This window comes from Myotis yumanensis, unplaced genomic scaffold, assembly GCF_028538775.1.
Source record: "Myotis yumanensis isolate MYYU_CA2020_CCGP unplaced genomic scaffold, mMyoYum1.0.hap1 SCAF_6, whole genome shotgun sequence".
Taxonomy (NCBI): Eukaryota; Metazoa; Chordata; class Mammalia; order Chiroptera; family Vespertilionidae; genus Myotis; species Myotis yumanensis.
In genome coordinates this window covers 63,201,924-63,228,730 of record NW_027223757.1, presented here as the reverse complement: position 1 = coordinate 63,228,730, position 26,807 = coordinate 63,201,924, and the positions used below count along the sequence as shown (strand labels likewise).

Genomic DNA, 26,807 nt, shown 5'->3' with positions numbered 1-26,807 from the left:
CCCTTCCTCTCTGAAATCAATTAAAATATGTTAATTTTTTTAAAAAAATACAGAGTTCATTGAAAGCCAACGCCTGATTCTTTAGTAAGAACCATCAAATAGATATGTTTCTGATAAGTCTGAGTGGGGCGGGAAGAACAGCTCTTCCCACTCTAACTACCTTAGGGATATGGAGGCAAAAAAATTTTAAGAACAGTGTATAACATTATGTCAACAAATGTGAATTCATAAGCTTGACTATATTTTCCTAAGTTACCAAAATTAACTCCACACCTGTTTCTTTTAGTTTTGTACCATGTGTATGTATTGCCTTTTCTGAAATATATATAAAAGTGCTACTTTAAAAAAATATTACATGTTTTATATTTAGCCACGTGTATTAATTTAGCCAATATTTTCCTATAAGATTATGAATTTCCTGAGACATGTAAAGACAATGTAGAATTTATATTTTCATTTCCTTCTTATATATCCTAATATTTAGGATAGGACACTGCTTCCAAATATATTTGTATGTTGAACAAAGCCCACCAGTTTTATGGAGGCAATGGTCATTTCTAATATTGTCTCTTACAACCTTCCACACATTTGTGCTTGGTGAAAAGTGGTGTTCAGTAAGGGCTTAATGAATGAAGGTGATAGATAACTATGTATTTTGTCTTTATCATTCCAATCTGGTAAAGCTTTCAGATTTTAAATACTCCTTTTGCTTTGTATTCCTTGACTAATTTCTTTCCCAAAAAATCAACCCTTTAATATTAATTAGTTTAAGACAAATAGAGCAGAATAATTTTTTATTCATTTTTATCCATCATTACAGTGACATATTTCAAACATTTAAAAAATATATATTTTTATTGATTTCAGAGAGGAAGGGAGAGGGAGAGATAGAAACATCAATGATGAGAGAGAATCACTGATCGGCTGCTTCCTGCACACCCTCTACTGGGGATTGAGTTCGCAACCTGGGCATGTGCCCATGGCTGGAATTGAACTTGGGGACCCTTCAGTCCACAGGCCAATGCTCTATCCACTGAGCAAAACCAGCTAGGGCCAAACATTTCAATAGTCACTCTAATTCTTCTCTTTTTAAAAATATCACATGATCTCACTTACATGTGGAATCTAATGAACAAAATAAACTGGTGAACAAACATGGTCAGAGTCATGGAAGCATGGAATAGACTGACAGATCTCAAAGGGAAGGGGTTGGAAGTGGGATGTTGGGAAGAGATTAACCAAAGAACTTATCTATCTATATATAAAAGGCTAAGTGACCAACTATCTGTCTGTCCGACTGGCCGGTACATATGATGCGCACTGGCAATCCTATATAATAAAAGGGTAATACCCAAATTGACCCTAACAGCAGAACGACTGGGAATGACTGGTCACTATTGCACACACTGACCACCAGGGGGCAGACGTTCAATGCAGGAGCTGCCCCCTAGTGGTCAGTGCCCTCCCACAGGGGGAGCTCTGCTCAGCCACAAGCCAGGCTGACGGCTGCCAGCACAGCAGTGGTGGCGGTCTCCTCAGCAGTGCTAAGGATGTCCGACTGCAGCTTAGGACTGCTCCCCGCTGGCAAGTGGACATCCCTTGACGGCTCCCGGGCTCCCAGAGGGATGTCTGACTGCCAGCTTAGGCCTGATCCCCCGGGGAGGGGGCCTAAGCCAGCAGGTAGACATCCCCCGAGGGGTCCCAGGCTGCGAGAGGGCACAGGCTGGGCTGAGAGACCCCCTGAGTGCACATTTTTGTGCACCAGGCCTCTAGTTTAAAAATAAACATTTACTCGCACATGCACAATACATATAAAGCTCTCACTGGTGCCAACTGCACAAGTGTTGTAATTTTATAATACTATATTAAATATACTATTTTGATATGTAATTTTTTGCAGTAATGTAATTACCACACAAATCTTTCTTCTAATTAATTTCCTTTCAATGTGCAGCATGAATCCGTGCACCAGGCTGCAGGTATGCACATATGCATAGCTCATGGACACAGACAACAGTGTGGTGAAGGCCTGGGGTGGGGCAGTAGCTGGGTGGAGGGGGACAAAAGGGAAGAAAATGGGGGACATCAGTAATACTCTCAACAATAAAAATAAGTTAAATATATATAATTGATGTTTATTTTTATATATTTTCAAAATTCACCAAAAATTGGAAATCTATTGTTTCTTTCATATTCAATTTCTTTTGTCAGAAATTCTTTACTTATCCTGTCAATTTTATCTCGAGAGAATAGATTGGCTTTAGGAATAAAAAAATTCTCAAGATTTTCTGACTTGAGGCAATGAAGAAAGTATTCCAGACATCTATCAAAGCAGAACTCCAGGTTGTCTCGCCACTGACTGTCATCTGGGTTCTGGGCACATACGTGAAAGAAGGCAGTTTTCACGTGGTAAGAACAGAATTTACCCAATTCCTTTCGGTCTTCAAACTTTTCTTTCAATTTTTCTAAAAGATATTTCATTAGTTTTAAACAACATTTCCTGTTGAATAAAAAAGAAAACCATTTATTTTTACTTATTTACAACCTGCTTCATTCCACAAAGAGCTTTGGGTATCTTACAGGAAGATACAATAAACAATACAGATACTATAATACATATAAAGACACAAAGATAAAGCATATAAATATAATCTAGTCACTCTATTTTTTCAAATATATGCTTTGAAGTTTCAAAAACATATTTTTTCTTCCTGCTTCACCATTCCTAGCTGAAATATTTTATTTTATCAGGATTAATTCAACTATAAAACTAGCAGATATTTGTATTATTCATCCAATGACTTGATAGACTATAAATATTTACATTATTCATCCAATTATGTCATAGTTGACAAAATTTAATGTTTTTTTAAAATATTTAGCTTTACCAGCAATATCAGCAATATATTTTTCTCAACATTGGTTTCAAAGCCTGTACATGAAGCTTTAAAGAACCTCCTGGGTCCACATGTTGGACATTGTTGTTTTGACCTTTTAACTTTTGTGACCCTTATACTGGGCAACTTTAGAAACTCAAATGAACAATTCTTTTCCAATCTCACTTTTTAAAAAAAAATATATTTGTTTTATTGAATTCAGAGAGGAAGGGAGAGGGAGAGATAGAAACATCAATGATGAGAGAGAATCACTGATCGGCTGCCTCCTGCACGCCCCCTACTGGGGATCAAGCGTGCAACCGGGCATGTGCCCTCAACTGGAATCAAACCCAGGACCCTTCAATTGGCAGGCTGACGTTCTAGCCTCTAAGCCAAACCAGCTAGGGCCTCACTTTTTTTATGGTGTGTATGCTACCAAGAAAAAGAATTACCCATTTTTAGTTCTTTCAAATTTAGCCAGTCAGTCCTGGCTTTCAACGCAGCCAAACTATCTCAAAGCAGCACCAGTATCAAAAAGATTGGTTTGGCTCAGTGGATAGAGCGTCAGCCTGCGGACTCAAGGGTTCCAGGTTCGATTCTGGTCAAGGGCATGTACCTTGGTTGCAGGCACATCCCGGGTAGGAGGTGTGCAGGAGGCAGCTGATCGATGTTTCTCTCTCATCAATGTTTCTAACTCTATCTCTCTCCCTTCCTCTCTGTAAAAAATCAATAAAATACATTAAAAAAAAAAAAAAGATTGATCCTCTGGCACCTTCCCATTATGTGACAATAATATTCATTACCTTGAAGCAAGCAGAATACTAAGACACAACCAGTGGCTAATGGCTAATCATGGCTAGTGTCCTTTCTGTCCTACTTCTTTTTTTAAAAAAATATTTTATTGATTTTTTTATAGAGAAGAAGGGAGAGGAATAGAGAGTTAGAAACATCAATGAGAGAGATCGATCAGCTGCCTCCTGCACGTCCCCTACTGGGGATGTGCCCGCAACCAAGGTACATGCCCTTGACCGGAATCGAACCTGGGACCCTTCAGTCCCCAGGCCAACACTCTATCCACTGAGCCAAACCGGTTCGGCTCTGTCCTACTTCTTGTTCTGTCCTACTTTATACATCCATCTGATCCAAGTTCAGGACTATGGTCCCTGGCCTTGCCTTCTGACAACACTCTTCCCTTGGTCCCTTGGATCTGGCTTCCCTAGTTTCATGCTCACCCTCTAGATAATATTCCAGGTCAGCCCAGCCATGTGCTGCCCCTAGGACTCAACCCAGTAATGACCATCGTTAGGTCTGATCTATGGAGTCCATTAAAAAAATAAACATTCCACCATAGAAATAAGAAAGTTACCTGTAACATTTCACTCCATTACTTTCACAGCATGTTTTTTCTTTTCCATGATTTTTCAAAATGTCCTTTTCAATGTGAGAGAAGGATAGCCGCCATGTTTCTTCTTAATTTCCAAAAGAAAAATAAAGAAGTAATTTACCCAAAGTGCCTACATATAAACAATACAATATTGAAACGATTTCCTTCATTAAACTATCATTCTGAAAAATTTCTAGGGAGATATAGACCCAAAGAAATGAACATATGATGTAATTACATATTAAAAGAAGTCATTTGAAGCAAACAATGGACCAAAATAGGAAAACATTGGAGCGGAGGGATGGAGCAGGTTGCTTACTAGAGTTAGCCATGTAAGCTGTACATATTGCTAAATTCAGTTTGTTAATATATTGTTTCAATAACAATGTGAATTAATTGATTAAAAAAATTGCATACCATTCTTACAAGTTTGGTATTCATGTAAAATGAATTAGGGAACATTTCTATTCCCTGCGAGAGTTTAATTAAGAATAGATTTCTCCCCTTCCCGCAAGTTTTAGCACGGCTAGCTCTTTTAAGTTTTGGCTATCCTATTATATAGTTGGTTTTATACCAGGAATGCATCATTGATTTATAATTTAAAAATCAATCAATATAATCTGTCACATTAACAGAATTGAGGAGAAACATGATCTCAAAAAACCCAGAATATGCGGGTAATGAAATTTAACATTCATTCATCAGTTTTTGAAAAAATGTTTTTATTGATTTCAGAGAGGAAGGGAGAGGGAGAGAGAAATATCAATGATGAGAGAGAATCATTGATTGGCTGCCTCCTCCAGGCCAAGGGGATCGAGTCTGCAAACCCAGGCATGTGCCCTTGACCAGAATCAAACCTGCGACGCTTCAATCTGCAGGTCAACACTCTATCCACTGAGCCAAACCGGCCATGGCTGATTCATCATTTTTTTAAAAAGCTTCAGCAATTTAAATTTGGCTGTCAACTTGATCTGATGAAAGACAGATTTTAAAAAGGGCTTCTGCCATGTGAAGACACAGAGAGGAGAGGAAACCAAGATGGCGGCATAGGTAAACACCGGAGTTTGCTGCCTCAAACAACCACTTCAAAAATACAACTAATAGACGGAACGGACATCACCCAGAACCACAGGAAGGCTGGCTGAGGAGAGATTCTTCAACTAGAAGGAAAGAGAACAGCATACCGAGGCTCAGAGGAGGCGCAGTGTGGAAAATACAAAGGTACGGAGGTGCGTGGAGCGGGCTGGTGGCTGAGGGCGCGGTTGTCGTTTTCAATCGGGAGGGAGTCTCAGACTCTGAGCTCCAGATCCGGGCGAGTCTCTAGGGACTCAGACTCAAACGGGAGAAGCGGGATTGTCTGGCATCAGTTGGAACGTGAGGGCAGCTTTCTCTCCGAGGTTTGCAGCGGTTGCTGGGGTTCTGAGAAGCAGAGCCTCTGGGAACGGGACTGAGAGCAGCCATAACTGCTCCCTCCACCCGCCCTGTTGATCCTGTGCGACCCGCCCCGCCCAAGCCCTGCGCAGAGCCATTTGCTGGATAGCCTCAGGCAAAGGCTAGATTAGCACCTCTCCAGAGGACAGAAGTTTTCCCACTGCAGACACAGCTGATTCTCGCAGCCAATTGGCCTGGAGGTCAAATCCCTCTAGTATTAACTACAACAATCAAGGCTTAACTACAACAAGACTGCGCACAAAGACCACTAGGGGGTGCACCAAGAAAGCGTAAAAAATGCAGAGACAAAGAAACAGGACAAAACTATCAAGGGAGGATACTGAGTTCAGAACCACACTTTTAAGGTCTCTCAAGAACTGTCTAGAAGCCGCCGATAAACTTATTGAGATCTACAAGAAATCTAATGAGACCCTCGATGCTGTGATAAAGAACCAACTAGAAATTAAGCATACATGGACTGAAATAAAAAATATTATACCCAACAGCAGACCAGAGGAGTGCAAGAATCAAGTCAAAGATTTGAAATGCGAAGAAGCAAAACACACCCAACCGGAAAAGCAAAATGAAAAAAGAACCCAAAAATACGAAGATAGTGTAAGGAGCCTCTGGGACAGCTTCAAACGCACCAACATCTGAATTAGAGGAGTGCCAGAAGATGAGAGAGAGCAAGATACTGAAAACCTATTTGAAGAAATAATGACAGAAAACTTCCCCCACCTGGTCAAAGAAATAGACTTACAGGTCCAGGAAGCACAGAGAACCCCAAACAAAAGGAATCCAAAGAGGACCACACCAAGACACATCATAATTAAAATGCCAAGAGCAAAAGACAAAGAGAGAATCTTAAAAGCAGCAAGAGAAAGAAACTCAGTTACCTATAAGGGAGTACCCATACGACTGTCAGCTGATTTCTCAACAGAAACTTTGCAGGCCAGAAGGAAGTGGCAAGAAATATTCAAAGTGATGAATGCCAAGAACCTACAACCAAGATTACTTTATCCAGCAAAGCTATCATTCAGAATTGAAGGTCAGATAAAGAGCTTCACAGATAAGGAAAAGCTAAAGGAGTTCATCACCGCCAAACCAGTATTATATGAAATGCTGAAAGGTATCCTTTAAGAAGAGGAAGAAGAAGAAAAAGGTAAAGATACAAATTATGAACAACAAATACACATCTATCAACAAGTGAATCTAAGAATCAAGTGAATAAATAATCTGAGGAACAGAATGAACTGTTGATTATAATAGAATCAGGGACATAGAAAGGGAATGGACTGACTATTCTTGGAGGGGGGAAGGGGTGTGGGAGATGCGGGAAGAGACTGGACAAAAATCGTGCACCTATGGATGAGGACAGTGGGTGGGGAGTGAGGGCGGAGGGTGGGGTGGGAGCTGGAAGGAGGGGAGTTATGGGGGGAAAAAAGAGGAACAAATGTAATAATCTGAACAATAAAGATTTAATTTAAAAAAAATAAAAAATAAAAAGGACACAGCAACATGATAATATAAGGTAAAAAGCTTAGGTTTTTCCCTTGAAATTAGTTAGGCAAATGTCTGCTATCCCTATTTCTGTTCAACATGCACTGGCTATCCTAGCAAGCATATAAGGGGTCTGGCACTGGAAAGAGAGGAACAAAGCTATCATTACTGATAGATAATACAACTATGTAGGAAGAAAATAGAAAAGAAGCTAGGTGACAGATATGTATGAGTTTAGTAAATTCTACTTTTCTATTGGTTTTAAAATTTTCAGAGTAAAAACTTACAATTGCCTATGAGTAAATCTAACAAAAGATATATAAAACTTCTGTGGAGAAAACTCTACAATGTCACTAAGAAGTATTAGAGGAAATCTAAATAAATGGAGATATGCACTTATCCATGAATTGGAAAGCTCATTATAAATATATCAAGTCTTCCAAATTTTATCTATGGACTCAATGTACTCTCAATCAATATTCAAAAAAATGCTTTGGTAGAACTTGACAAGATGATATGAAAATTTTCATGAAAATACAAGGGGCTAAGAATATCTAAAACACTCATGAAGAAGGACAAAGTGGGAGAACTTACCCTACCAAATATCAAGACTTATAAAGACACATTATGTATGACAATATAGTATAGTGCAAGGGTAGACAAAGATTTTGGTGGAACAGAATAAAGAGTGTAGTAATAGCTATATAATATATGGACAGTGAATATGTGGAAAAGGTGGTACTGAGCTAGGTATGCTCATTGCTATATAAATCCACTTATGACAGCCATTTATGCCATTCTGGAAAAGGCAAAACAATAGAGATGGTAAACTATAGAGATTAGTGGTTGCCAGAAGTTTGGAATGGAAAGGGCTGAATAAGTGAAGAAGGGACATTTTAGAGCAGTGAAACTATTATTAAGGGTAGAAACATGATACAATGCATTTGTCAAAACCAGTAGAATTTTATAGCACAAAGAGTGAGTCTTAATATATGTAAACTGTTAAAAAATCATTTAGGAGGTCAAGGGATCCTAGAAATAATGCAGACTGTGAAAAAGGACTCCAACTGCATTACAAATGTGTAAAACAACCTTTCTGAAAGGGGGGGAGCAAAAGGTGTGGACCTAAATTACACTGAATGGCCAGATTATTATGACCACCCCACCAGTACAATGAAGTGAATTAGTTATGCAAATAATAATAATAATAATAATAAAACCTTGAGAGTATTTGCTTAGGAAGTTTTCAATATTCAGTATTTTTGGAAGTGTCAATGAAGTACTGATGGGGTGGTCATAATAATCCAGCCGGTCATAATAATTTGGCCACTCAGTGTACTTTGGAAATGGGGTATGTAAGACTGAAGGCAAAAGAAACTGTCCATTAGCTCTGTACTCTAGTTGGTAACTGTTTCCCATAGAGGAGTGGCTTTGCAGTTGTGAAATAACTATATTAGTATGTGCACACTAGAACTATACAATCAAGCATATCGGTGGCAGATATGAGAGTCAGATTTTTCACTGTTGGAATGAGAGGCTACAGATAGCAAGGAAAGAAAGAATGATCCAGGTGATAATGGATTATAATTAGAGACAGTATAAACTCATGAATAACTTAACATATACAACAGGTAGTTACATATAAAAATATCTTATGTAATAAAAGGCAAATATGTAAATTGTCCCATTGACCACCAGGAGTTCGGCTGGGAGTTTGACCAGGGGGTGGGGCAGGCTGGCCTGACCCCACCCAAGCATGAATTTGTGCACCAGGCCTCTAGTTTATAGATATGTGTATATACCAGGGTTAGTACACATACTTACCTATATTCCCTTGTTTCTCCAGCTGGGAGGGTTGACACCCTCATAAAAGAGCACACATACACAGAGCACCTAGATTGTGGTTTCTAGTACATTTTCCAATAAAAGAAACCAAAGCTCCTTTGAGAAATGGCGGATTCTAGGACTGATGCATGAAATATACCAGATGAGCCTAGAATACCTTGTAGAGCCAGAAAGTGAGTTAGTGATGAAGAGAAACAAAATCCCCACAATTATGGGAGATGTCCAAAGGACACAGAACCAACTCAAAGAGCTCCTAAAGCCAAAGCTGGAACAAATGAAGCAATAAGATTAATAAAGTGTTATTGGATTACAGCCCAAATCTCCCATGCAGAATAATTCCAAAAAATCTGAGTACAAATACTCTGCTCTTGCCCAGCTGGCGTGGCTCAGTGGTTGAGCTTCCACCTATGAACCAGAAGGTCATTGTTTGATTCCCAGTCAGGGCACATGCCCAGTTTGCAAGCTCTATTCCCAGTGAGGGGCGTGCAGGAGACAGCCGATCAATGATTCTGACTCATTATTAATGTTTCTGTCCCCTCTCCCTTCCTCTCTGAAATCAATAAAAAAATTTAAAAAAATACACTGCTCTTAAAGAGGTGGCATAACTCCCCACTCCTTAAATGTGAGCTGTGCACAGTGACCTCCTTCCAAATAGTCCAGTATGAAAAGGGGGAAATGAGTAACAGTGGAGAAATTGACAAGTACTACCTCAGCCAGGTGATCAAGGTCAACATCAGCAGTGCTAGGTCATGTTCATGGCATGTGTCCTTAAAATGATGCAACGAAAATAGCACTTTAGCTCTCTGGTCTCCCTCTCCAAAACTCAGAACTCCAGTCTAGTCATAAAATAAACATCAGCCCTAACCCGTTTGGCTCAGTGGATGGAGCGTCGGCCTGCGGACTCAAGGGTCCCAGGTTCGATTCTAGTCAAGGGCATGTACCTTGGTTGTGGGCACATCCCCAGTAGGAGGTGTGCAGGAGGCAGCTGATTGATGTTTCTAACTATCCCTCTCCCTTCCTCTCTGTAAAAAAAATCAATAAAATTTAAATAAATAAATAAAATAAAAAGGTAAAAAATTAAGGCCACTTATTTTTTTAAAAAAAAGAAGAAGAAAAACATCAGGTACATGCCAGATGAGGGACATTCTACAAAATAATTAACTAGTATTCCTCAAAACTGTCAAGGTCATCAAAAACAAGGGAAGACTGAGAAACTGTTAAGGAGTCCTGGCTGGTGTGGCTCAGTTGTCAGAGTGTTGGCCTGCGTACCGAAGGGTCACAGGTTCAGTTCCCGGTCAAGGACACGTACCTGGGTTAAAGGTTCGATCCCTGGCCCCAGTTAGGGTGCATGGGGGAGACAATCAATTGATGTGTCTCTCTCACATTGATCTCTCTCTCTCTCCCGCTCCCTCCCTTCACTCTTTCTAAAAATCAATGGAAAAAATATCCTTGGCTGAGGATTAACAACAACAAACAAGAGGAGCCTAAGGAGACATGATGACTAAATGTAGTGTGGTGTCCTAGATGAGATCCTGAAACAGGAAAAGGACATGGGTAAAAATTAAGGAAATGTGAATAAAGTATTATTTAGAGAGGCTTGGTAACTAGTCCAAAATCTCACAGTTAGTTAAGAGTAGAAGCCTTAGGATCCAGAACCAGAGAGCAGTCTGACTCTGAGGCCAGTACTGCCTTTCTTTATTAACAACAAACCTGGGTAGTGTGGCTCAGTGATTGAGCATCGACCTATGAACCAGGAGGTCACAGTTCTTTCCCTGGTCAGGGCACATGCCCGGGTTGCAGGCTTGATCCCCAGAAGGGGGTGTGCAGGAGGCAGCCAATCAATGATTCTCTCTCATCACTGATGTTTCTATATCTCTCTCCCTCTCCCTTACTCTCTAAAATCAATAAAAATATCCTATATAATAAAAGTCTAAACATGCAAATTGTCCCCTCGGGAGTTTGACCGACCTGGAGTTCGACCGCCCACTATGACATGATGTTCGCTGACCATCAGGGGGCGGCACAGAACAAAAGAAGGCCACGGCCAGCAGCCGGCAACTGGGGAAAGGAAGGCCCCGATTGGCCTTGATCACCGACCAGGCCTACCCATGCACGATTTCATGCACCGGGCCTCTAGTTCTGTTTTTTTTTAATTCTTTTTTAAAAAATATATTTTATTGCTTTTTTATGGAGAGGTAGGGAGAGGGATAGAGAGTTAGAAACATTGATGAGAGAGAAACATCAATCAGCTGCCTCCTGCACATCCCCCACTGGGGATGTGCCCGCAACCAAAGTACATGCCCTTGACCAGAATCGAACCTGGGACCCTTCAGTCCACAGACCAGCGCTCTATCCACTGAGCAAAACCAGCTAGGGCTAGGCCTCTAGTTTTTTAAATAAAAAAGGTAACATTCAAATGTGGGCTACTAGACATTTTAAAGCTGAGTATTTGATGTTACTACTACAACTATGCCGTTTTCAATTCCATCACTCATCAAACTCCCATCTTGTACTGGTAGCCTATTGAGCCTGATGACTCTTGAAATGCCAACAGCAGTCGTCGAACTTTTACTACCCTTGTATATAACATTAACAACTCTCTTATATGTTCTTAAATTAACCTTCACATTTAAGATACCTTGAAAACCATTTCCTTCCCTTGCAGGCTTAGGTACCAGGTAAAATGGCTGTAGTCTTAGGTTTTTCTTTACTTTTCTTCCAAGCCAATTTTCAATGGGCATGCCTTTCTGGGTGCTCAGTGGCCAGCTGCTTTGCACTTTCAAAGCCAAGATTATATCCACAGATATTTCTTTAGGTGTTTTAATAAGAAGTGTTACAGCAGGACATCCTCTCTTTTTCTTCTCCACAATGATATCTGTATCTGTTTAAACATGTAAAAGGGAAAAAAAAGGGTTTAGCAATCTAATTTTCTTGAAAATATAGGAAAAATAGCATAACTATAGTTGGATATCTAGAGAGTATTAAGGTGAAAATTAGTTCTAAAGCAGAAACTGACCCCACAACACAAAACGTTTTACTCGTTTAGCCAATATTCATTGATAATGTATTATGGCGGGACGGTACTGCCAAAATCCGTCTAGCATGATGATGAGGAGCCCCTGAAAATTGGGGTTTGGGAGTGCTTTGGTTAGATTTTAATTTAAATTGATGAATAGCAGTTTGGAGGGAAGCCTGGAAAAGAGGGCAGATGAGCGGCAGAAACAACCCATGTTCACTGCAGTGTTACTCACGATAGCCAATGTATGGGAACAATCTCAGAGTCCATTGACAGGTGAGCGGATAAAAAAAATGTGGTCTGGCCCTAGCTGGTTTGGTTTAGTGGACAGAGTGTCAGCCTGTGGACTGAGGGTTCTGGGTTCAATTCCGGTCAAGGGCACATGCCCGAGTTGTGGGCTCGATCCCCAGTGTGGAGTGTGAAGGAGGCAGCCGATCAATGATTCTCTCTCATCACTGATGTTTCTATCTCTCTCTCTCTCCCTCTTCCTTCCTCTCTGAAATCAATAAAAATATACTTAAAAAAGAAATTGTGGTATGTACAGGCACACGTTGGAGATATTGTGGCTTCAGTCCCAGACCACTGCAATAATAAAGTGAATATTGCAATAAAACAGGTCACACAAATTGTTTGGTTTCCCAGTGCATATAAAAATTATGTTTACATTATATTGTCGTCTATTAAATGTGCTCTTGCATTATGTCTAAAAAACAATGCAAATACCTTAATTAAAAGTATTTTATTGCTAAAAAATGCTAAAGCATCATCTGAGCATGTCGGAAAAATAGCACCAACAGACTCACTCAACACAGGGCTGCCACAAACCTTCAATTCGTAAAAAACGCATTATCTGTGAAGTGAAACGAACTGAAGCGCGATAAGATGAGGTATGCCTGCATATGAATGGAATATTATTCAATCTTAACAAAGAAAGAAATCCTGTCATTTGTGACAACATGCGTGAACCTGGAGAAAATAAACCAGATACAGGAAAGCAAATGCTGCGTGACCTCACTTCTATGTGAAATCTAAAAAAGCAGAAGACAACAGAAGAAGAGAGTAGAACGGTGGTTACCAGAGGTGAGGAGGTGAGGGAAATGGGAGATATTGGTCACAGGGAACAAAGTTGCAGTTAGGTAGAGTGAGTCTAGACATCTAGTGTACAGCATGATGACTGTCATTAATACTACCACACTGACGACTAGAAACAGTACAATATTAAGTATTATGCTAAGAGAGTAGATTTCAGGTACTCTAACCATACACACACAAAAAGGTAACTATGTGAGATATGTTAATTATCTTGACTGTGGAAGTCATTTTACTATCTATATGTGTATCAAAGCATCTTAAATATATACAATTTTCATTTTTTTAAAGACACAGGTAGCAGAAGTGAGAGCAATTCAAGAGGTTAAAAACCAGAGAACTGGTAGATGGACTGAACCTGCAAGATAAGGAAGAAGGTACAAGTTCTGGGATGCCATCCAGAAATTTAGCCTAGGAATTGATTAATGTTGATTCCATTCTTCTATAGAGAGCAGCAGTCACCACCCGGTGGTCCGAGGACCACTGGTGGTCCATGGGGTCCGAAAGGTTGGCGACCGCTGATATAGAGTAAGCAGGAGGAAGAAGGGTTGAGCTGAAATGAACTTCATTTTAGAACACTGAGCTCTATGTGCCTATGGGACACCCAAGTGGAGATAGCCACTGGGCAAGTAGCTATGGTGGTCAGAAATTCGGGAAAGACTTCCAGATGAGAGATACTGGCTTTGGGGTTTAGGGGTGTATAAGCAGTAAAGACTACTCCCAGATAAGACTTCTGGAAGGGACCACAGTGAGAAAGAATGCCAAGGAGAAAATCCTAGAGAACACTCTCATTTTCTTATCATCAAATCTGCAAACCTCCCCCACTCTTACCCATTTTATCCTTCTTCCTATTACTACCACCGAGGAAATGTCCATTCACCTTTCCAAGGCCACCCCTGGACCTGCCTCTGGATCCTCACTTGCTCAAGACCTCGCTCCTTCAATTGTTCCCTCTCTTGCATCACTGGACTCCCCCTCCCTGCTGGATCATTCCTCTCCACATACAAAGGGTTCCAGTGTCCTTCATTCTAAAATATACCTCTCTTTTGGCCCTAAATCAGCTTCCTCCCCATACTTACCCATATTTCTTCTTCCTTTGCAGCCAAAATTTTCCAGAATGGCCTACACATGCTGTCTCTACTGCATCCCTGCCCCTTTTTTCTTGTGTGTTCATAATCTCTCTAAAACTGCTAAGTCAAAGTTAACAACAATCCCCACAAAACCACGGACCAAATCAAATGGTTTTTGGATGTCAGCAGCATTGTAAACACTGACCACTGCTCCTGTGAAACCACTCCAAGTCTCCTTTCATTCCTTCTCTTCTCCCCAACTTCTAATGGGATCCTCTTCTTACCACTCTACTTAACATTGTAATTTCCCCCATCCTATTCCTAACACTCCAGATCCCTCTCACTTTGCTAGCCTTTTCCCCATAGAACTTACTATTTTCTAGTATTCAAGATTATTATATTTTCTATTTGTCATTAATTGCATATCTGCTCTTACATAATTATAAGGTACAGAAGGGTGAGGGTCTTCATCTATTTGTTCATTAACGTATCCCAAACATCTAGACCATCTGTCACATTAGATAATCAATGAATATTGATTAAATTAATGAATAAGTTCCTCTGCACTCTCTGTCAAAGGGTTGGCTATATGTTGACATGTAGCCAAATGTGTCCCCCGAACTCCAAACCCATATCCAACTATGTACTTGGCACATTCAGTTTAACACATCACAGGGAATCTAACTTAAGATATCCTAAGCCAAACTCTTCATTCATTCCCCAAAGTGTTCCTCTTCTGTCCTTCCAATCTTAGTAAATGGCACAATTTACACAGGTGCTCAATCCAGAAACCTGGGAGCCTTCTTCAATTCCATCCTCTCTCTCACCCCTATACATACTGTAATCCAGAAGCAAGCACAGCTACAGCTTGGGTGTGTCTGCTTCTCTCCCACTTCACCCCCATCTTTTCATTTCAACTATTAAAATATTTTCCTTTCTAATCTTCTTACTTGCTTTCTTATAATATCTTCTCCAAAGAAGCCAGAGTAAACATTTAAAAATATAAAGCTATCCCAGCCAGTGTGGCTTAGCAGTTGAGATCGACCCAGGAACCAAGGGGTCACGGATTTGAGGCACAATCAGGACATGTGCAGGAGGTAGCCAATGGATGATGTTTCTCTCCCATGGGTGTTTTTATCTCTCTATCCTTCTCCCTTCCTCTCTCTCAAAAAATCAATAAAAACATATTTTTTAAAAATACAAAGGGAATCACTACTTTGTAATTAAAACCTGGCTTCTCAATGAACATAAAATAAAATCTGAACCTTTCCAAGTCCTTGAAGAATCTGGTCTGTGGTCACCTCTTAAACTACACTTCCTGTTCCTCTTCCCTTTCCTTGTTCACATGGGCCTCTTGTAGTTCCTTCAGCTTGCCAAGCTCTTTTCTGCCTCAGAGCCTTGCTCCACCACTTCAATTGCTACCCCTTCTCCCAGTTCATTCCCGTCAGAGCATTCACTACAATTTGTTTCCAAGATCCAAGCTTCAAGAGGGGATCCCATTATTTTATTCAACCACACATGCCCAGTGGCACAGGCAGCAGTTCAGTGAATATTCAATGGAGACCGAAATAGAGCCAATCAACAGTTAAAAAGAATACCAAATGCCGAAACCGGTTTGGCTCAGTGGATAGAGCGTCGGCCTTCGGACTGAAAGGTCCCAGGTTTGATTCCGGTTGAGGGCATGTACCTGGGTTGCGGGCACATCCCCAATAGGAGATGTGCAGGAGGCGGCTGATCGATGTTTCTCTCTCATCGATGTTTCTAACTCTCTATCTCTCTCCCTTCCTCCCTGTAAAAAATCAATAAAATATATTTTTTTAAAAAAGAATACCAAGAAAATGTAGTAGAATGACATCAAGTGCAAAGAGTTGTTTCTGGGAGGTAGTGGTCAACAGTGTGCTGTAGGAGGTCAAGAAAGATCAGGAGAGGAATATACATGGGCAATTAGTAGGTATGATTAGACCTTTAAGGATCAAAACTCAAAAATCTTACCTTGAATGTTTTTAATTTCTTTCTTAATGAGATCCCTAAACTTGGACAGCATCTTAGAAGCTGATAATCTTTCCTCTACTAAAAACTGATTCAGAGGATTTCCTTTAGGGTTTCTTTTGAACTCCACAAAGTAATGAGCACCACTGTCACAATATTCTTTTAGCTGAATTCTGGGGACGTCCAGTTTAAACATAACATCAAATTCATTAGGAGCAGAAACCTAAGAAAAAGTAAAAACAACAGTGAAATATTTGCTTAGGAATATTTTCCAAGCAACTGCAATTTTTTTCTTAAAATTTCCACCTAAAACCCTATCTTTAAAAACAAGACTTGCCGAAACTGGTTTGGCTCAGTAGATAGAGCGTCAGCCTGTGGACTGAGAGGTCCCAGGTTCGATTCCGGTCAAGGGCACGTACCTGGGTTGCGGGCACATCCCCGGTGGGGGATATGCAAGAGGCAGCTGATCGATGTTTCTCTCTCAACGATGTTTCTAACTCTCTCTATCTCTCTCCCTTCATCTCTGTGAAAAATCAATAAAATATATTTTTTTAAAAACTTAAAAAAAAATAAAAATAAAAAATAAAAACAAGACTCCTAGTATTTATACCCTCTGGGATTAGGACCAGTGGAGTTGGGAAAGTATTATTGGTTTTAGTTTATGGTTTCTATACTCATTTTTTTTTCTTTTTTTTTTTAATTAAATCTTTATTGTTCAGATTACATTTGTTCCTCTTCCCCCTCCCATAACTCCCCTCCTTCCAGTTCCCGCCCCACCCTCCGCCCTCACTCCCCACCCACTGTCCTCATCCATAGGTGCACGATTTTTGTCCAGTCTCTTCCCGCATCTCCCATTCCCCTTTCCCCCCCAAGAATAGTCAGTCCATTCCCTTTCTATGTCCCTGATTCTATTATAATCAACAGTTCATTCTGTACATCAGATTATTTATTCACTTGATTCTTAGATTCACTTGTTGATAGATGCATGTTTGTTGTTCATAATTTGTATCTTTACCTTTTTCTTCTTCCTCTTCTTAAAGGATACCTTTCAGCATTTCGTATAATACTGGTTTAGTGGTGATGAAGTCCTTTAGCTTTTCCTTATCTGTGAAGCTCTTTATCTGACCTTCAATTCTGAATGATAGCTTTGCTGAATAAAGTAATCTTGGTTGTAGGTTCTTGGTATTCATCACTTTGAATATTTCTTGCCATTCCCTTCTGGCCTGCAAAGTTTCTGTTGAGAAATCAGCTGACAGTCGTATGGGTATTCCCTTGTAGGTAATTGAGTCTCTTTCTCTTGCTGCTTTTAAGATTCTCTCTTTGTCTTTTGCTCTTGGCATTTTAATTATGATGTGTCTTGGTGTGGTCCTCTTTGGATTCCTTTTGTTTGGGGTTCTCTGCGCTTCTTGGACCTGTAAGTCCATTTCTTTCACCAGGTGGGGGAAGTTTTCTGCCATTATTTCTTCAAATAGGTTTTCAATATCTTGCTGTCTCTCATCTTCTGGCACCCCTATGATTCTGATGTTTGTAAGCTTGAAGCTGTCCCAGAGGCTCCTTACACTATCCTCGTATTTTCGGATTCTTTTTTCATTTTGCTTTTCTGGTTGGGTGTTTTTTGCTTCTTCGAATTTCAAATCTTTGGCTTGATTCTTGCGCTCCTCTGGTCTGCTATTGGGTATAATATTCTTTATTTCAGTCCGTGTATGCTTAATTTCTAGTTTCTTTATCGTAGCATCGAGGGTCTCATTAGTTTTTGTGAGGCTCTCCACAAGTTTATTGCAAGCCCTCAAAATTGCGTTTTTTAGCTCCATATCCTCCATTTCTGTCATGTTTTTTGTCTCCGCATTTTTTATGCTTTCTTGGTGCACCCCCTTGTGGTCTTTGTTCGCAGTCTTGTTCTAGTTAAGCCTTGATTTTTTTAGTTAATACTGAGGGATTTGACCACCAGGCTGACTGGCTGTGAGAATCAGCTGTGTAGAAAACTTCTGTCCTCTGGGGAGGTGCTAATCTAGCCTTTGCCTGAGGCGATCGGGCAAATGGCTCTGCGCAGGGCTTGGGCGGGGCGGGATCAACAGGGCGGGTGGAGGGAGCAGTTATGGCTGCTCTCAGTCCGTCCCCAGGGGCTCTGCCTCTCTGTCCCAGCAACCGCTGCAAACCTCGGAGGGACCGTAGCCAGACAGTCCCGCTTCTCCCGTTTGAGTCTGGGTCCCTAGAGACTCGCCCGGATCTGGAGCTCAGAGTCTGAGACTCACTCCCGACCGAAAATGACAACCGCACCCTCAGCCACCAGCCCGCTTTGCGCACACACCTCGGTACCTTTATATTTTCCACACTGCGCCTCCTCTGAGCCTCGTATTGCTGTTGTCTTTGCTTCTAGTTGAAGAGTCTCTCCTCAGCCAGCCTTCCTGTGGTTCTGGTTGATGTCCGTTCCGTCTTTTAGTTGTATTTTTGAAGTGGTTGTTTGGGCAGCAGTCTCCGGTGTTTACCTATGCCGCCATCTTCGATTCTCCCCTATACTCATTTTTTTAACCATAATATATATATATGGGATTTCTATACTTAAAACACTTTTGCCTAACCGGTTTGGCTCAGTGGATAGAGCGTCGGCCTGCGGACTGAAGGTTCGATTCCGGCCAAGGGCATATACCTTGGTTGCAGGCACATCCCCAGTAGGGGATGTGCAGGAGGCAGCTGATTGATGTTTCTCTCTCATCGATGTTTCTAACTCTCTATCCCTCTCCCTTCTTCTCTGTAAAAAAGCAATAAAATATATATTTTTAAAAACACTTTTATTAATTTAAAAATATTTTTTTATTGATATTTTTTTGGGAGGGGGAGAGAGAAATGTTCATGTGAGAATGAAACATGACCGGATGCATCCGGCACACCCCGTACCTGGGTTCAAGCCCACAATTTGAACATACTAGTATGTCAGGATGGGATATGGAACTGGCAACCTTTTGGTGCACAGGATCCACACCCAACCGAGCCACACTGGCCAGGATTATTAAATCAATTTTATTTTATTTTTAAATATATTTTTATTGATTTCTTAGAGGGAGAGAAATAAAGAGAGAGAGAGAGAGAGAGAAACATCAGTGATGAGAGAGAATCATTGATCAACTGCCTCCTTCGCACAGCCCACAACTTGGGCATTTGCCCTGACTGGGAATCCAACTGAGACCTCCTGGTTTATAGGTCATTGCTCAACCACTGAGCCATGCTGATCAGGCTTAAAATAATTTTAAATCATATTATATGCCCTGGCCAGTTTGACTCAGTGGGTAGAACGTCAGCCTTTGGACCAAAGTGTCCTGGGTTCGATTTCTGTCAAGGGCACATACCTCACTCGGTTGCAGGCTCCTCCCCTGCTGGGCCCTGGTCAGGGTTCATACAGGAGGCAACCTATTGATGTGTTTCTCTCACATTGATATGTCTCTCTGTCTTTCCCCTCTCTCTTCTACTCTCCCTAAAATTCAATGGAAAAATATCCACGGGTGAGTGAGCATTAATAACAACAGCAAAAATATATCATGTAAGCTTTTAAAATCTGTACCAGGTTTACTCTAAGTTTAAAGCTTAATAAAATTAAAGACCTGGAAGGAGCTACCTTTCACATCACAAGATACACATTGCAGCCACCCTACTGTTACAATTTTGAGATCATTGTATGCTCTCAAAAATGTGTGTATTCACCTACTGGCTAGTTGCACAAGGGTTATCTCATATCTACTGGTCACCCAAATGAGTGTGAGCTCCAAGTTATGTACAATAATAGTGTCTTAGAAGCATTTGTAGAAGCTTCAAAGAACCTTTTCCATTCTCATAATAACTAAAGCAATTATAATAAATGCTTGTTTTTACTATATTAAAAATGCTTTTACCTAGTTAGGATAAGCTGCAGGAACAGCTATTGGACTGCACTGTTCAACACGGTCCTTCGCAGCCATATGTCTACTGACCACATGAAATGCGTCTAGTCCAAACTTAGATGTATTGTGCTGTGTACTTAACTGTCCTCCCCAAATTCAGATATTGAAGCCCTAATCCCCAATGTGTCTGTACTTGGAAACAGGACTTTTAGGAGGTAATTAAGGTTAAATGGGATCATGAGGGTGTGGTTCTAATCTGACAGGATTGGTGACTGTAAAAAGAGGAAGAGAGAAAGATTGCATTCTCTCTGTGTACATATACCAAAGAACACAGTGAGGACACTGGGGACTATAACTATAAATCTTCCAGACAGAAAATCAACAAGGAAACAGCAGCCTTACATGACACATTAGACCAGATGGATTTAATTGATATCTTCAGAGCATTTCACCCCAAAGCAGCAGAATATACATTTTTTCAAGTGCATTTGGAACGTTTTCTAGTATATGCCACATATTAGGCCATACAACAGTAAGAATAAATTTTAAAAGATTGAAAAAGATGCTAGCTATTAAGCATCTTCTTCAACCACAATGGTATGAAACTAGACAACAATTATAAGAAAAAATTGAAAAACACACAAACACATGGAGGTTAAATTACATGCTACTAAACAATGAATGGTTAACAATGAGATCAAGGAAGAAACCAAAAGATACCTTGAAACAAATGAAAACACAATGACCCAAATGACCCAAAATCTATGGGACACAGCAAGTTCAGTCCTAAGAGGGAAATTCATAGCAATATAGGCCTACCTCAAGAAAAAAAACCAATCAAAAATATCAAATAAACAATCTAACCTTACACACCTAAAGAAACTAGAAAAATAACAACAAACAGCCCAAGTGAATAGAAGGAAGGAAATAATAAAGATCAGAGTAGCAATAAACAAAGTAGAGTATAAAAAAACAGTATAATAAAGGATCACTGAAACCAAGAGCTGGTTCTTTGAAAAGATAAACAAGATGGATAAACCTTTAACCAAACTCATCAAGAAAAAAAGTAAGCCCGGCTGGTATGCTCAGTGTTTGAGCTATGACCCATGAACCAGGAGGTCGAGGTTGGATTCCTGGTCAGGGCATATGCCCCAGTTGTAGGCTCGATCCCCAGTAGGGAGCATGCAGGAGGCAACCAATCAAGATTCTCTCTCATAATTGATGTTTCTATCCCTCTCTCTCTCTCCCTTCCTCTCTCTGAAATCAATAAAAACATATTTTTTAAAAAAAAAAGAGAAAAGAGGACCACTGTGAATAAAATAAAATAAAACAAGAAAAGTGAAAACTGACATCATAGAAAAACAAAGGAGTATAAGAAAATACCACGAACAACTATATGCCAACAAATTGGATCATTTTGAAGAAATGGATAAATGCCTAGAAACATACACTCTTCCAAGACTAAATCAAGAAACTGAAAATATGCAGAGACCAATTACTACCAATAAAATCAAATCAGTACTCAAAATACTGCCAACAAACAAAAGTCCTGTACCTATGGCTTCACAGGTGAATGTTACCAAACATTCAAAGAAGAATTAACACCTATCCTTTTAAAAATATAGATATATATTTTATTGATTCTTTTACAGAGAGTAAGGGAGAGGGATAGAGAGTTAGAAACATCAATGAGAGAGAAACATCGATCAGCTGCCTCCTGCACATTCCCTACTGGGGATGTGCCCGCAACCAAGGTACATGCCCTTGACCGGAATCGAACCTGGAACCCTTGAGTCCACAGGCCAACGCTCTATCCACTGAGCCAAACTGGTTAGGACTAACACCTATCCTTATCAAACTATTCCAAAAAATTCAAGAGGAAGGAAGGCTCCCAAGCTCATTTTATGAGGTAACCATTACCCTCATTTCCAAAACAGACAAGGACATCGCACACACACAAATATAGGCCAATATCCCTGATGAACATAGATATAAAACTCAACAAAATATTAGCAAACCAGCCTTAGTCGGTTTGGCTCAGTGGATAGAGCGTTGGCCTGTGGACTGAAGGGTCAAAGGTTCGATTCCGGTCAAGGGCACATGCCAGTAAGGGGCAGGCAGGAGGCAGCCAATCAATGATTCTCTCATCATTGATGTTTCTATCTCTCTCCCTCTCCCTTCCTCTCTGAAATCAATGTTTCTATCTCTCTCCCTCTCCCTTCCTCTCTGAAATCAATAAAAATAAAAATCAATTTAAAAAAATATATATATATACACTAGAAGGCCTGTGCACAAAAATTTGTGCACTGGCAGGGAAGGGGGGTCCCTCAGCCCAACCTATGCCCTCTCACGGATCACGCTGCCACTTGCCCTGCCTGCCCCGCCCAAGACACGGCAGGCCCGGATCCCACGCTGGGGCGGACAGCAGCTCTGATCATGCTGCCGCTCACCCCCGCCAGCCCCACCAACCCCACCCAAGACACGGCAGGCCCGGATCCCACGCTGGGGCAGACAGCAGCTTGGATCACGCTGCCGCTCCCACCCCCGACCCCCCGCTTGTCCCACCCACCCCCGCCATCCCACCCAAGACAAGGCAAGCCAGGATCTCGCCGTGGGCGGTGCAGCGGGATCTGCCTGCAGTATGCAAATTAGCCACCATTTTGTTGGCAGTTTATGTGCATATCTCGCTGATTAGCTAATGGAAGGCGTAGCGGAGGTACGGTTAATTTCAATCTTTGTCTATTATTAGATAGGACACACACACACACACACACACTAGGGGCCCGGTGCATGAAATCCGTGCACTGGGGGGAGGTGTCCCTCAGCCCAGCCTGCCCCCTCTCACATACTGGGAGCCCTCAGGGGATGTCCTACTGACGGCTTAGGCCTGCTCCCTGCTCCCCTTGGGGAGCGGGCCTAAGCCGCAGTCTGGCCTCCCTTTGTGGGAGGCGACCAGGCTGATCAAGGGAAGGCACCAGCCCCATCACCCCGCTGCTGCAGCCACTGCCAGTCACTACAGCCACCAAGGTGTTTTCATCAACACTGATTCCAGTCCCTTCACCATGAAAAAATGACAGCTTTCTTTAGGCATTTTCAAGATGTGTCTTTCATAGGATATGACATTTCTTTATTATTTTTTTTTATCCTCACCTGAGGATATGTTTCCATTGATTTTTAGAGAATGTGGAAGAGAAAGGGAAAGACAGAGAGAAACATCAAAGTGAGAGAAACACTTTGATTGGTTGCCTCCTGCATGAGCGCTGACCTGGGCCCCAGCCAGGGAAGAGCCTGCAACCTAGGTACATGCCCTTGGTCAGAATTGAACCCAGGCCCTGTGGTAGGCAGGCCGAGGCATTATCTACTGAGCCAAACTGGCTAGTGCAGGATATGATATTTCTTAGCCCCTCCAGCAGCAGACCTTCGTTTTTTTCTCTAGGAGTGAGGTGGAAAAACCCTACATCACCTTCTTGGATTCTTATTATCCAAGTTACTAAGAATATTACTAGTGGCATACAGGGAGCTTAGCCAATGAGCAATCAGAAAAGGTGTTTCCTCTGTAGTTCACACCGATCCCCGGCTCGGCCCCTGCCCAGGCCTAAGGCCTCTGGCTGGGGTGTTAGGCCTGGGCAGGGGACCCCCAGCCTGCTCAGATAGCAAGCTCCGCCCCTGCCCAGGCCAGAGGAGCATTAGGCCTGGGCAGGGGACCTCCAGCCCGCTCTGATCGCAGGCTCTACCCCTGCCCAGGCCTCAGGCTTTGCCCGGGCATTAGGCCTAGGCAGGGGACCTCCAGCACTGGGCGATCGCCAGCTACGCCCCGGCCCAGGCCTCAGGCTTCTGGCTGGGCATTAGGCCTGGGCAGGGGACCCCCAGCCTGCTCCGATCACCTACCCAGGCCTCAGGCCTCTGGCTGGGGCTAGGCCTGGGCAGGGGACCCCAGGCCGCTCCGATTGCCTGCCCAGGCCTAAGGCCTCTGGCCCGGGCCTTGGGCCTGGGCAGGGGACCCCCAGCCCGCTCCAATGGCCCGCTCTGCCCCGGCCCAGGCCTCAGGCCTCTGGCCAGGATGTTAGGCCTGGGCAGGGGACCCCCAGCCCCGGGTGATTGCCAGCTCCGCCCCTTCCCAGGCCTCAGGCCTCTGACCGGGGCCTGGGCAGGGGACCCCCAGCCCACTCTGATGGCCCGCTCCACCCCTGCCCAGGCCTCAGGCTTCTGACCAGGGCGATTGCCGGCTCCACCTCCCCGGGTGGCGTCTGGCGCTGCACGCCCCACCTGCAGTATGCAAATTTAACGGCCATCTTTGTTGGGTTAATTTGCATACTCTTCTGATTGGCTGGTGGGAATAGCGAAGGTACAGTCAATTAGCATCTTTGTCTTTTATTAGTGTGTGTGTGTATATATATATATAATATATATATATTATATATATATATATATATTATATATATATATATGTTAGCAAACCAAATTCAGCAATATATTAAAAAGATCATACACCATGATCAAGTGGTATTTATTCCTGGGATGCAAGGTTGGTTTAATATCTACAAATCAATTATTATGATATACCATGTGATAAGCAAAATGAAGGATAAAAACCATATGACCATATCAAAAGATGCAGAAATGCATTTGACAAAATACAGCATCCATTTATGATAAAACTCAACAAAGTGGCAATAAAGGGAACATACCTCAACTTAATAAAAGCTCATATATGACAAACACACAGCGAACATCATACTCAACAGGGGAAAGCTAAAAGCATTTTCTTTAAGATCAAGAATACGACAAGGTGGTCCACTTTCATCACTGCCACTGATCAGGAAACAAACTCCAGTCAGAAACCTGCTCCTAAGCCTTCCGTTTATACTGGAATGATGGCTTTAATGACAACCACCCACAGACAAATGGAGCTGTGGAATACACACTTAAAAATAGTTCCATCTGATGTGTATTTAGGAAGAATGCTTTTCAGTACCTGTAGGAGATTTTCTCTTAATTTATTTTTAACATCATTCACTGGGAGCTTCCCATAACACCTAAATAAGAAGTTGAGAGAAAGAGTGGGTTCACAGGGGCTGGAGAGAGAGAGACAGAAAATATTTTTCTTTTGCAGTACAAAAATCCTCATAGAAAAAAGTTTCTTAGATACATTAATTTTGTGGATATTTCGCAGATCACACTCCTAATCATCCAAGTCATAACCTGACCAGAAATTACCAAGTATAACACTGCTGGAGAAACACAGTGCAGGTCTGCTTACATGAATGAATCTATACATTTGAATTCCCCCCAAAATGGTGTCTTCACAGTGGCTAGCAATCAATATAGGTTGGCTCTATGTTCCTTGGAAGTAGTGATGAATAAACGAAAGAACAAAGGTATGTCGTTTTAACTAGAACGTAAGAACTAGTCTGAGTTTCTTACAACGTAAAGTGAGGAACCATAGGAGATGGGGAATATCGGGGAGGTTAGAAGAGGGGTGAGGAAGCCGGGCGCGCGCCTAGGGCACGGGAGGGCAGGCGATTGGCACTCACCTTCACTTGCTCGTAGTAGCTCCCAGTGCGAAGCTCCTCGACACCTTTAAACTCGGACCAGCCGTTCTTCAGTCCTCGTAGCAGGTGGCCCACGACCCTGTTTACAACCTCCGCGGCTTCTGAGATTTCTGCGCGACGTAGCTTCAACTTATCCAGCACCGCCCCGAGCTTCCAGACTCCGGGCACCGCGTCCCTCCGGCCCAGACTAGAGGCTGGAACCAGCGGATCCTGGCCGGCGTCCTCCGTTGGCCTGGACTGAGGTCTCCGCTCCCCAACGGAGCGTGCGGATCCAGCCCTAGGAAGGGGCGACTCCGGGGCTGCAGGAGGCTCTGGCCCCTCGGCCAGAATGGCCTGTCCGCTCAAGATGTCCTCGGCGCTCAGAGGCGCCTTCTTGGTGCATGCACCTCCTTTTCGGCGAGATCCAGCCCTGGGAAGGGGCGACTCCAGCTCCTGGGCCAGACCCGGCTGCCCGTTCAAGGCGTCCTGTGCGCTCAGGGGCGCCGTCTTGGCACATGCACTCCCTTTTCGGCGAGATCCAGCCCTGGGAAGGGGCGACTCCGGCTCCTGGGCCAGACCCGGCTGCCTGTTCAAGGCGTCCTGGGCGCTCACAGGCGCCGTCTTGGCACATGCACTCCCTTTTCGGCGAGATCCAGCCCTGGGAAGGGGCGATTCCGGCTCCTGGGCCAGATCCGTGTGCCCGTTCAAGGCGTCCTGGGCGCTCAGAGGCGCCGTCTTGGCACATGCACCCCCTTTTCGGCGAGATCCAGCTCTGGGAAGGGGCGGCTCCGGAGCCGCGGGAGACTCCTGCGCCTTGGCCAGATCCGTGTGCCCGTCCACCGCGTCACCGCTCAGAGGGGCCTTCTCGGTGCGCGCACCCCGCGCGCGGACCTGCGGTCTCTCCCGGGAGCCCGGGGGGCTCTTCTTCCGCTGGTTCCCCGACGCTCTAGTGGAGCTGCAATTCTGCTCGTGGGGCTGGACAGCTTCGCGGACAACCGGACACTCGATGGGCTTCGTCTGGGTGGGCTTCGTCGACGAGGGTTTCGTCGGGGCGCCCTTCGCATTCTGCGCCAAAATCTTGGAGGTGGCGGCTCCCGCCTTCGAAGCTGTCCGCGTCGCCTTTCCGCTCCGAGGATCCATGGCTGGCGCTCTCTGCTCCTGGAAAATAGACTCGGCTTCGCGAAAGGGCCGCGGTTAGAGGAAC

At 42.8% G+C, this 26,807-nt stretch overlaps 1 protein-coding gene across 2 annotated transcripts; it reads right to left on the bottom strand.

Annotated features, from left to right (window-relative positions):
• Positions 1-1,928: 1,928 nt before the first annotated feature.
• Positions 1,929-26,807, bottom strand: CGAS (cyclic GMP-AMP synthase). 2 transcript variants are annotated; one of them, XM_070419334.1, is made up of 5 exons: positions 25,607-26,807; positions 16,204-16,423; positions 11,675-11,917; positions 4,243-4,345; positions 1,929-2,500 (listed from the first exon to the last, which is right to left on the bottom strand). In XM_070419334.1, exons 1-5 carry the CDS (start codon positions 26,741-26,743, stop codon positions 2,152-2,154), a joined length of 2,052 nt encoding a protein of 683 aa, XP_070275435.1. In that variant the 5' UTR covers positions 26,744-26,807; the 3' UTR covers positions 1,929-2,151. The 2 variants fall into 2 exon arrangements, with proteins under 2 accessions (XP_070275435.1, XP_070275436.1); XM_070419335.1 differs by having other exon boundaries at positions 2,362-2,465.